Here is a 12,185-nt window from a genome sequence, read left to right as displayed (position 1 = left end):
TTGATTACATCATAGAAAAGTGTTTTTGTGTGTTATATATATTCCACTCTGTCTGCACGTCTTACAGGGAGTTCCTTATCAGGTTCTGATTACAAGGATGGCAGTGAATAATCAGCAAAAGCTGACACCCTGCTCAGCCCTGCTGTCAGAAGGCTGTAAATCGACACAGAGTGGGTAAACGCTGCAGTGGTAGCAGCCAGCTCCTCACAGAGTGTGTCCCTGTGAGCAGAAAACGTGACAAGCCCAGGTAGAAACCCTGAGCGGAGCTGTATGACAGGAAAGGAGGAGACTTCTAGATCCCAGGTTTTTATCTTTATTGCCGTGGCAGTGAGATGCTCCGCTACGTCCCTTCAGATTTACACAAGCAGAGTCCAAAGGCTGCACATAAATACATTACGACACTCCGTGACCCTGCCGGGTTAACGTCAAGGCTGATAATGTAAACTATTGGATAACATAAGCATCGAGACTGAGTGGTGGCAGCTTTCCAAGCTGGTTCTTCTCTTCAGGTTTCATCTAGATATTTGGCTCCTTGGTTCCTCATCAGTATGTCTATTTTACACACAGCATAGGCTCAAATATTTGAGTTCATTTAAAGTTCAGGAAAAACCATAAAGAACTACCCTGGAAAGAGGGTGGATTGAGATGGAGCTCATTAAAGGCAAGACAGCTGTTCACCTCTTTGAGTTTCATTTCATTTCCGTCAGAGCCAGTCCAAAGTCAAAGCACCATAAACACCACATCTATCATAGAAGAGCTGTGTTTCCTCCTTCCTTATTCTGAGTCAGATACTTCATCAGATCAAGTCAAGTCGGGAGGCTTAATTAAATCACAAGCCAAAGGATTGAGGGGTATACTTTATAATTTTTTCGTAAATGTTTGACCTTTTAGGATTCCCCCAGAAAACCTCAAGTGGATTTTGTTTGATGTATTGATTTTGAGTGACAGCCTGAAGTTGAACATTTGGAAACCTTTGGATTTCACTTTTGGATTTACTCCGTTTTTAAGGAACGGGTCAAATCTAATTGAAGATGCTGAGAAAGGTAAGATCGGATGGATGGATCTATGAAATATAGCCTACTGAGACTAGCTGCCTTTATATGTTTACTACAAGGACCTATATATAAAACCTGATCAAATAACCACATATGGATAACCATAGACTATTAAACGTTGTGATGTTAGTCAGTTTTCCACTATTTGCTGTCTTGTTTTCAGGGGGAATGGGTCTGGGTGGACTCAGACATCGGGGTCCCCATTGGAGCTCGGGTCAAAGAAACATCAACTGGTCTGAGATTATTGGTGGATGATGAGGGAAATGTAGGTAACATCTGACGATTAAATGAGGATTAAAATAAAAGTGTCTCATTCTGCCACTATTTGCGTTTTCTATTGATGATCCCTTAGGAGCGGCGTTTGTCCAAGGAGGAGGAAGCCTCTCTCAGGATCATGCACGCGACATCTGTTGAGGGGGTGGATGACATGATCAAGCTTGGGGACATGACGGAGGCTGCCCTGCTCAGGAACCTGTCGCTCAGACACAAGCGAGGACACATCTATGTAAGCCATAAAACTCACTGGGAAAAACGCTGTTGGCCTTTTTGCATATATTTTAATAAATCAGTCTTTTTTTATTGTAAATTCACCTCTGGAAGTTTTATTTATTTATATGTGTATATAAAGATAAGTAGATCATGATATGAGGGTGTTCACCCTGTTAAGATATTTGCATAGAGGCAGAAGTCCAAAATGTCTACCTTTAGATATTTGGTATCTTAATAAAAACAGTGGAGTTCATTAACGCAAACAACGCCTAATAAGGGTTTTAAAAAGTAAAAGATAAGATGACAACAAATTATTTGAATACTTTTCAGTCAAATTGTAAATGTATCTTCCTTTGGGTTCTTTTGTATGTAGCTTTTTTTGTTGTTATTTTATTATCTCTTACTTTATGCTCTTCAATCTAAAATGAGACTCATTCCCTGAACAGCCAAAAGGAAAATTAAATCAGTTGAGGTCAAATTTAGAAACACCTGCTATAACCTGGTTATAAAAGCGTAAACCCTTGAGCGAATAGTTTATTCAAACCTATTTTAATTCATTTACAGCTTTTTAAAATAGTAGTATATCTTTGATATATGTCTCCTCTTTAACTTGTTGAGCTTAAATCAGTTTGTTGGGCTGTCGAACATATATATTTATATATATTTTGGGTCAAAATTTGCACCTGTCTCTTATTTTTTCAACTTAGTTTAAAAAAAAACACATCTATTGGATGTAAAGTGACCCCATAGTTGTGATAATCCTCGACTTGTCACAGCTGAAACAGTTTTGGGAGATTTCAGTCAGGTCTGTTTTAGGTCTTAGACTTACCTGTACTGAACTGAAGCTCCTCTGGCGTTATTGAGTAACTGACTTGTTTTAATCTTGTGATTTTACCAGTTTTGGAAGATAATACAAAACCTGTGACGTAAAAGCTTTTGGAACCCGTTAATGTTAATCCTGCTACATAATGAAACGGCTTTGATTCAGTTTATTCCTGCAGGAGATAAAACAAACTGGTCAAATATAGATCTATCCATATAGAATCTAAGCTGATCCAAGTTTAATTAGATTAAATCCAATACATTTGAAAACAAATGAATCAGATGCATTAACTTGAAGTAATGTATTTAGTCAGATTTACAAATTGGATTTTAAATTGATGTCATATTGTCTGCAATTATTATTAGCCATCTTTACTAAACTGTCCATAAATTAGAGCTTCTGGTAAAGATTTGCAGCTTAGGAGGTTTCTGGGAAATCCTTGTAGGTTGTAAATATTTATACATGTTAATTAGTTTGACTGCAGCTAAAGAAATCACTAAAATAGAAACGAAAGATGCTTTGATCTAATGTTAGTTTAAAGATTATTAAAGCATATGTTCTATATTTCAACCTTAACTTGCAGATATTGAGGTTGGAAAAACAAATAGAAAAACTTGAAATCTCTTTTTCTTCAAGTCTTTTTAAGGGTTTATCTCAAAGGTTTCCAAACATACCAGAGCCAGACAATATATGGTTAGTAGGGAGGATTTTCCTTATTTTTATTTTATACAACAAAAATCTCAAGCTTAACTCTTTTAAACCTTCCCAACGCTTTAAAACTTGTTTGGCTTTTTTTGGCCCCAGTTCAAAAAGCTGTTTTTATTTATTTCTCCCAGACCTACATAGGTTCAGTTTTGGTGGCGGTGAATCCGTACCAGGATTTTCCCATATACTCAGACGAACAGGTGAGTCTCTGCTGATGTGTGAGGCTCTGTCAGCATCCTCCATAACCTGCAGCTATCATGCTCCTCATGTGTGCCATCCTGCTGTTCCACAGGTGAGATTGTACCACAGTCGGAAGCTCGGAGAACTCCCCCCGCACATTTTCGCCATCGCTGAGTCCTGCTACTTCAACATGACTCGCCATCTCAAGAACCAATGCTGCATCATCAGGTCAGAGACCATCACATGCTGTCTTGGGTTAAATTGGTCTGTTTGCAACTTTCCTGCTCATCACCTGAGTTTCATGTTTCCTGCTTTTCTCTCAGTGGGGAGTCTGGAGCTGGGAAGACAGAGAGCACCAAACTGATCCTCCAGTATTTGGCTGCTGTGAGCGGGAAACTCTCTCAGCAGCAGATCGAAAAGCAGATCCTGGAGTCCAACCCCATTCTGGAAGGTACCCCAGCAGCAATTGGGGAGTGGCGGCCTAGTGGATAGGGCATAGAGCTTGGAATCCTGAGGTTCTGAGTTTGATCCCGACTCCCACAGACTGACACTCTGGTCCCCTGGTCAAAAGACCCTTAACCGTTAAAAAAGCTTGATTTGGTTTCTGTTTTACCAGGAGAGTTTATCAGCAGTCACAATTTTGTTAATTTAATCATTGTACTTGGTAAAAGGTTTATTTTTAAAGCCAAAAATAGATTCTCACTTAGTATTTATTTCTTTAAAACAATTATTCAGCATTTTTTTACTTTAAAAAAAGTTATATGGTTCAAATCGATAATGAAGCCAGAACATATAAAGAAAGATGGGAAGTTATTAAATGTTAACTCTAAAAATGTAATTTGTGCAAGAGTGTAACTTTGTGATGAAAGTTGGTGGGGACACTCTTAAGGTGGGGGCTGATGGACCTTCAGTTACTAGACGCAAACGCTTTCAAAAGGCTTTGTATTTTCCAAAAATGAGCTCAAACATATATTTATTGAATGCTTTTCTGTTGTTGAGAACACAAAATAACCAATATATGCTTATATTTATAGGTAGTTAGACATTAATGTATATAAAAAAAAGGATGAATAACAGCCAATTCCGATACCAACAGCAATATATCCTGCCTAGTATGCACACAATTTCATGAATGTTTTCCCTTTCAGATACATTAGTGAATATCCTCCTTCAAACGCAGCTTAATCAAATTTAGAAATTTGTCTCACATATTTCCAAAGTATGTATTGAAATTAATGGTGGGGACATGTCCCCACCAGTCCTTCAGAAAGTTACTGTGAATTTGTGGATGAATTAATTCATTCAATGTGGGTGAATGCATGTGAATGAGTTTGGGGTGGTGAGGGGAGGGAGGTTTTCAGGTTGGTAATTTTATACTGTGCTGTGATTTATGTTGATTTAATTTAAAAAAAAAAAAAAAAAAAAAAAAAAAAAGCAAAAAGACCCTTAACCCCTCTGGGCGTCGCACAATGGCAGCCCACTGCTCCCCAAGGGGATGGGTTCAATGCAGAGAGTTCCTTTCGTTGCTCCGTACTTGTGACGGAGTAATGACCAGTGGTGTCAAATGTCCACACATTTGTTACTTAAGTAGAAGTATAGATACTACAGTTTAAAAACACTTTGATAAAAGTTGAAATATCAACTTGACCTCTTTACTCAAGTAAAAGTGAAAAAGTATGTGCTCCAAAATCTACTTAAAGTATAAAAGTATAAAGTAACCTTCAAAAAAACAGCCAGATGCCGCTATATGGATTGAAAACTAAATTTTTCGACTATTTTTAAAAAAATTCTTTGAGATAGAGCAAAGATGAGGGAGGTCTTGTTGGTCTCCATCTCAGATATGCTCTATCCTGTGTCCGACCTTTCAGACATTTCAGCATCTTTTTCTGAATCCAACATTGTAGCATGGCATAGACAATTTTTGCAGTTTGAAGAACACCTGCTTGCTTCTGATGATTTCCTTTAGCTAACCAATGAGTGTTTGCGTTATATGAATGATTGCGCCAATGATCTGCATTGGATGGCGCACATGACATGAAATAAATATTCATAAACATTAAATCAAAGCCAAGAGTATCTAGTAACATTTGTTTTAAAAATGTAAGGAATAGAAAGTAAAGATACTTGTGTTAAAATGTAATGAGAAGAAGTCAGAAGTAGGAACAAAAATAAGTAATGGAGTAAAAGTATAGATATCTAAAAATTGTACTTAAGTACAGTAACAAAGTGTTTGTACTTCGTTACCTGACACCTCTGGTAATGACAATAAAAGCTGGGGGGTAAAAAAGCACAGTTAGACCTGAGCTGCCCTCATGCTTCTTTGAGCAGAAACACAAAATCATTTTAATTTTTTTTTTTTTTTACATTGTTTGCTGTTTGTCGTAGCTTTTGGGAATGCAAAAACAATCCGCAACGACAACTCCAGCCGCTTTGGAAAATACCTGGAGATCTTCTTCAACAAAGACGGGGTGATTGAAGGAGCCCGGGTGGAGCAGTACCTTCTGGAAAAGTCTCGTTTGTGCCATCAGGTGAGGTAGCTCCCTCCTAATAGATTGTGCTTGTTATCTCTAGGGCACACAGGTATGTACTGTAAAATCATAAAATCAATGAAGAGTATCTCTGCTGTTTGTTTAAGTTAGTGCTGGTTTTATAATCTGCTTGGTGAAATTATTGCGTAACTGCTCATGAATGAATTATATTGTTCAATGCAATCCAGTGAAACAGAAGCTTTAAGAATGTCTGGTTTAGTCTTATGTCACCATAAGCTAATTTCTCTCCATCTCAGACCCCAGAGGAGCGAAACTACCATATATTTTACTGCCTGCTAGCAGGAACCAACTCTGAGGAGAGGAAAACTTTGGGTCTCAAGCGTTCCAAGACGTATAACTACCTTAGCAAGGTAATCAAAGTATCCATACAAATTCCAGTCTGCCAAAGAAACGTGCAAAACAATATCAAAGTGTCTTGTGTCATTAAGGGTGAGAGCACACTGTGTGAAGGCAGAGATGATGCTAAAGATTTCAAGCGCATCCGCTCAGCCATGAAAGTCCTGACCTTCTCGGAACAGCAGTTCCAGGATATCCTCAAGCTGCTGGCAGCTATATTACACCTGGGGAACGTCAGTTTCGAGGGTGAGCTCCTTTAGATCAAGAGCAGGGAAAATGTTTGCTTTGCGCATTTTGTAATTCATTTCAGTATAAAATTGTTCAAGCGTAGCTCCACGGAACAAAAGCCGATTAAATCAGCTGTTTTACGGAAGAGGAAAGCAAATTTACCAATAATTACATCATGATAACGAGCTTTGTTTTTCCCTGCACATATTTGGATGTGAAAATGAGGTAACTCTCTACTATTAGTTCCCTATTATTCCCTAATATTAGACAAGTCTTTTCATAAATCTACCAGCCTTTCTTCTCTAGAGTCTGGACAGTTTGCATGGAGACTCTTGCTTGCATGATTGTTCCCGCTCACTCAGATTAGAAAGAAAGTGTGTGTGAAAGGCATTCATTTCAGATTTATACTTAGATTTAGGTCTAGACTTTCACTAAGCTGCTCTCAATACAGGACTATGTTAACTGTTAAACCGTTTCACTGTATTTGCCTGCATGTTTTTGGTCCTTATTTCAAAGCATTGGGTCATTTAATTAGGATTAGCTTCTCTCTTCCTGCTCATGACAGACATTCCCTCAGCATTATTCTCCCACTGTTGTGTCTCCTCCTGTAGATTTGGTTAGTTTTCCATCTAATTTGGAATTTTGGCAAAAAACTGTTTTTGCTTTTTTTGACTTTGCATCCCTTACCACACTTTTGCCGCACTGCGAACTGACTTTCCTCTGCTTTCTTTCATCTTTGCCTTTCATTGTCACTTTTCTGTTGGGCACAAATACTTCCTCCACTGTGAATCTCTGCAGCTCCTCCAGAGTTACATTTGGCATTTTTTAATGCTTTCTTTGATTAATGATAACTAAGCTATTCATAGTTTAGGTGGATGGATTGAACAGCTGTTTTTATCATATTTTCCCGTTTGAGCATCAGCTTCATCCCTGACCTGTCAGTGTTCCCTGGTTTTTATAATAATAGTTGTTCACTAATGTTCCCTAATGGATCTAATAAAAACCTTAAAAACACAGCTGCATTTATAAACGTAGGTGAAAACTTAACTCAGTGGACTCTGTTTGCCAATCATGTTTTCATAAGGGGGTTAAAAGGGGATTGAAAACAAATGCTCACCACACTTTTCTGATTTTGAATAGCTAAAAACATGTAATTAAGACGTGTTGTTATATTCCACATCACTGAGCAGCAATCTTTAATAATCTATCATATCAAATCTAATTAAAGTTTTTGGTTTTACTGATATGATAAAATGAAGGAGGAGAAGTTAATCAGAGATTAATAAAGTATCCAATTTTTTAAACTACTTTGCCTACAGAGAATGTAAATAAATAAGTATACCCACACACTCAAAATTCAGAGCAAATTTAAGTTCTTGAAGTTATTCTTTAAAGTCGCTGTCTTTTGTCCGGTTTCATGCAACCAGCCTCCACTAACGCAAACCTGGAAACCAGCAACGTGGGAAAATCGGAGCACTTCAACATCGCCTCATCACTGTTACAGGTAGCGGACCATAGACCAGTTCACAGATCTTTCAACTAGAAGTATTGCTGAGCTTTATTTAGATTTTAATGTGTGTTTGCTTTGCAGGTGCAAAGGTCTGTCCTTGAAAACAGTTTGACGCATCGCTCCTTTATGACCAACAGAGAGAGAGTAACGAAGCCCCTCAGCGCTGAACAGGCCACCGACTGCAGAGACGCCTTTGTAAAGGTACAGCAGCCCTGCCACCTGCTGTAAATCACTGTTGAGCATTTCCTTATTAGGCCCTAATTCATAAAAATCCCCTGGCTGTGGATTGCGGAATGGCAAAGGGGTAGGATAGTTGGCAAGGTCTGCGAGCCAATCGACCCTCAAGCCACCCGGATTAGATAGACCATCTCATTCTCTCCAAATGTCCAGTTTTACCCCGGTGGCAAAGTAAGATGATTTTGGTTCTCTATGGAAATCAGATTAAGATCAAACCTCACTAAGATTATATAGCAACACATAGATAAGAACCACACAAACAAATTTATCTAATTGCTCGTTAGTAAGTACAAATCAAGAATGAAAACTCATTCAAATTAGTTATCTTTGACTGGACACTTATGTAGGAGATCTCTCCAGTGTCATAAGTAATTGGCCTCAAGTATGAATTAAATTGATTATGTACGAATTGGTCAGCATAACACATGGGGAACTTCATTTTATTACTTTAATTTTGTCTCATTGAATTTTTTGAAAATTACTTTTTCAGGAAAATTTTCTTCACAAATGTTTCAATTAATATCTTGGGGGCCATTTTTCTTTGCTCATGCTGGGTCCCTCTTATATTAGGACAACTGATTTAAGCAGCCCAGTTTAACCATCTGAGAGCATAAAGTCCTTTCTAAGTTTTAAATTTATCAAGTTAATTTGTTGTAGAATTGGGAACTAAGAAAAAAAAATATCTTTGAGTTTTTTTATGGTTTTGTTAACAGGCAATCTACAATAAGCTGTTCATATGGATCAGTGGAAAAATTAATGAGGTCATCTATCAGAAACTTGAAAAAAGACCCAAATCTTCATTGCTCTCCATCGGCTTGCTGGATATATTCGGCTTTGAGAACTTCACAACAAACAGGTCAGGAAGGGGACTTTCTCCTTATATTATTCATTTGTATCAGAGTTTGACAGTACTTACATTGTATTTGTGCTTCTCTTTGAACAGTTTTGAGCAGCTGTGCATTAATTTTGCTAACGAGAAGCTGCAGCAGTTCTTTGTGGCCCACATCTTCAAGCTAGAGCAAGAGGAGTACCTGAAAGAAGGGGTCGTATGGAAAAACATCAAGTTCAGCGACAACGAGAAAATCCTGCACCTGCTGGCTGAGAAACCGTGCAACGTGCTGGCTCTGATAGATGAGGAGAGCCACTTTCCAAAGGTACGCTGACCAACCTCAGTTTTAGACTTTTCAGTCAAAACATTTTCTGTTGTTTTTTTACATGTAGCTTCCGTTATGTTTTCTATAAAGGGTTCAGACCTTACTCTGCTGACCAAGCTGAACCAAGAGAACAAAGGAGATGAAGCCTACATCCATTCCAAAAGTGAACACGACATATACTTTGGAATTATTCACTTTGCCGGCGAAGTCTACTACGACATCAATGGTATGCAACTTATATACTGTTTTGCAAAACTTAGGTGATGCAGACTGTCTGTTAAATTAAAGATGTTTGTTTCCTGTGAAGGATTCCTGGAAAAGAACAGAGATGAAGTTAGTTATGACATCATTAAAACAATCGAAGTGTCCACCAATAAGTTCCTGCATCAGATCTTTGAGAAGGACCTATCAACCAACGGAGTGAAGCCAACCAAAAACGCCAAGTTCATCATGAAGCCCAAAAGCTTCCCACAGGTATAAAACTATTTCTTCCTTTCTGATCCAGCTTTTCTTATCCTGAGGGCCATGGTAAATCAGGTAGTGGTTCTACTTTATATACTAGAAGTTACTTGTAGTTCCCCTCCATTCAACTTAAATCGCTACGTCACAATGTTAAGAAATCCTTTTTAAAAGGAAAATCATGTTAAGGATATAAAAACAAGGTGGAGTCAAAAATTCCAGAACAACCTACCCTTAGATTTTTCCGTAGTTTTGCTAAGCAATCAACACACAAACAAACCAAAGCTACTGAAAAACATTAACTCCTAGGTGGGGCTGTGGCGCCACCCGGTGTGAGAGAATAATTTGCGTGAATGTAGGAATAAACTTAACTGATTGGTTGGTTACTTTGTCTGTTCACTTAAAGTCAGCGCTTAGGGGTGGAGCTTCTGTGTTCTGTGGGTAATACATTGGCATCTGGTATCCCAAGCTAAGAGCTAAAGTTATCTAGGAGTAACTCAAGATTGATCAAGCCAACCTTGAAGGAGTGATTTGATAAGTAGTTATTGGTGGTGATTAACTTACTCATTCTCCATAGATCAGTGAGTGAATCCTTCAGGGTTGTGATGTCATTGATTCACCTACAGCACCTATCAGGCTGTGATTTGTTTGCTCTGTGACTTTGCCAAGATTGAATCACTCTGCTGTCTGGTTTATGAATCAGACCGTGATTCTTTCTGAAATCAAGTGGGTCTAGTGGCGCAGTTTTACGATAACACATGTGTTGAATAAATAATACAATGATTTATGTAAAAGATCTTTTCCAGCCCAGTCTAGAGGTAGAATTTTTTCATAAGTACTAGATGTTTAGATTTAAAAACTTCTCAGTTCCAGAACTTAAAAATAAATTGTAAAGCATGTTTCTTTAACTATTGTTATTTTATTTTATTCTTTACTGCATCTTTTTTAAGTTTATTTATGTCTGTTGTCTCCTCTGTGTGTGTTCTTCGCAGCCGCAGAATGATAACCGTAAACAAGTGCCAACGCTGACTGGTCAGTTCCGAGTGTCTCTGGATTCCCTCATGAAGGCTCTGTCTGCCTGCCAGCCCTTCTTCATCCGCTGCTTCAAACCCAACAACGAAAAACAGTCTAAGGTGAACGAGCAACGACCAGGGCGGCGCAGTCACAGAGACGCATAGCTGATCTATTGTATGAAAAACAAAACCCTCTGGTATCAGTCCTGTTACATAAAGTTTATCATCCTAATAAATGGGCTATAAAACAAATGGGAAGTAACCTGGATCACAATCGATCCTGCTAATACAAAGTGTAAAGTACAACACTGACGTTGTATAAATGTAATCTTATATTTTCTCTATAGATTCAAATTAAACCTGTTTTAGGGCTTAACCAGAGAAAAGAAAACCAAACTAATATAATCATTGAAACCTAGCTGAAGTATTTTCCCCTCCTGTTATCCTCTTTAAGTCTAGATATTAAAGCTGAGCCATGTCGACAAACTTTGTTCACCTTTGTGCTCTGATTTCATTTAAATACCTCGCCCATACTAATAATAGCTTATATTTGTTCTCCTTTAGTAGGAAACAATATAAGATCTGGGGTTTCATTTATAAACCATTGCATATGATCCATACAAAAAGTCTACATACACAAAAAATCTAAGAGATAGCAAATGGCAAAAAAAAAAAAAAAACTCTGATCTGTAAAGCCATGCTTGATCGCAGAACTAAGTAACTTTCCTTCGTAAGTCACAACTGTTCTTTCAAAGTATGCGTCCACTGCTCCACCTCATGTTAGGCCATCTACACCCACATTCAACCATAAATGGTCAGAGCAAAGCTCTTCTTAAATGTCTGAATATTCAAACAGGCCAGCTGATGAATGTCATTTAATTGGTTCAAATATTAAACTGGAAGTGTTGGATGAATGATGACCAAATAGTAATGGCGTGACAATTATAAGCAATGAATGATAACAGAGACTGATATGGACTGATTATATTAACAAACCATCCAGGATGGTAGGCGATATCACAGATTTATAAATAGTTCAATGAATCTATATTGTTACCAAAAATGGCTAAAGGCAAAGAGTTCATTGTTGATTATGTTTAACACCTGTTAGGGAATTGGCTCATTTAAAGCTTTTAAAGTGGTTTTTGGCCCTAAATCAGTAACATGGTTTTAATACAAGCGACAACAAAAAAATCTAATCTCTTTATAGATGCATGGATTATTTATGATGTTTATTAACTGGGACATGTAACCATGTCCATTTTCACCCATATTAATTATTTAATTCATATATACTTATTATTTATAAATATATATTATAAATCTTATATATAGCATAGCTGGTTATTTAATTGGGTTCTTTAGAAATGCACACCCAGCTACTTTTTTCTGCATTAGAGTTTTAACCATAGAGTTTCCTTTGTTTATTACTGATAAACAGGGATGT

At 37.6% G+C, this 12,185-nt stretch overlaps 1 protein-coding gene across 1 annotated transcript in view; it reads left to right on the top strand.

Moving 5' to 3' along the window:
- Positions 1-722: 722 nt before the first annotated feature.
- LOC119779282 (unconventional myosin-VIIa-like) overlaps positions 723-12,185 on the top strand; it is a 31,326-nt gene continuing 19,863 nt past the window's right edge. The window contains exons 1-16 of the mRNA XM_038278863.1: positions 723-1,043; positions 1,219-1,320; positions 1,408-1,560; positions 3,204-3,272; positions 3,365-3,480; positions 3,576-3,703; positions 5,638-5,780; positions 6,038-6,151; positions 6,230-6,383; positions 7,793-7,869; positions 7,957-8,076; positions 8,826-8,968; positions 9,056-9,266; positions 9,357-9,492; positions 9,574-9,740; positions 10,718-10,858. Coding sequence (XP_038134791.1) covers positions 1,032-1,043; positions 1,219-1,320; positions 1,408-1,560; positions 3,204-3,272; positions 3,365-3,480; positions 3,576-3,703; positions 5,638-5,780; positions 6,038-6,151; positions 6,230-6,383; positions 7,793-7,869; positions 7,957-8,076; positions 8,826-8,968; positions 9,056-9,266; positions 9,357-9,492; positions 9,574-9,740; positions 10,718-10,858 — 1,986 coding nt within the window. The 5' untranslated portion in view covers positions 723-1,031. The remainder of the gene's footprint in view (positions 1,044-1,218; positions 1,321-1,407; positions 1,561-3,203; positions 3,273-3,364; positions 3,481-3,575; positions 3,704-5,637; positions 5,781-6,037; positions 6,152-6,229; positions 6,384-7,792; positions 7,870-7,956; positions 8,077-8,825; positions 8,969-9,055; positions 9,267-9,356; positions 9,493-9,573; positions 9,741-10,717; positions 10,859-12,185) is intronic.

Source organism: Cyprinodon tularosa, unplaced genomic scaffold (genome assembly GCF_016077235.1).
Source record: "Cyprinodon tularosa strain WSP-4 unplaced genomic scaffold, ASM1607723v1 ctg145, whole genome shotgun sequence".
NCBI lineage: Eukaryota > Metazoa > Chordata > Actinopteri > Cyprinodontiformes > Cyprinodontidae > Cyprinodon > Cyprinodon tularosa.
This window is presented reverse-complemented; position numbering and strand designations above follow the sequence as displayed.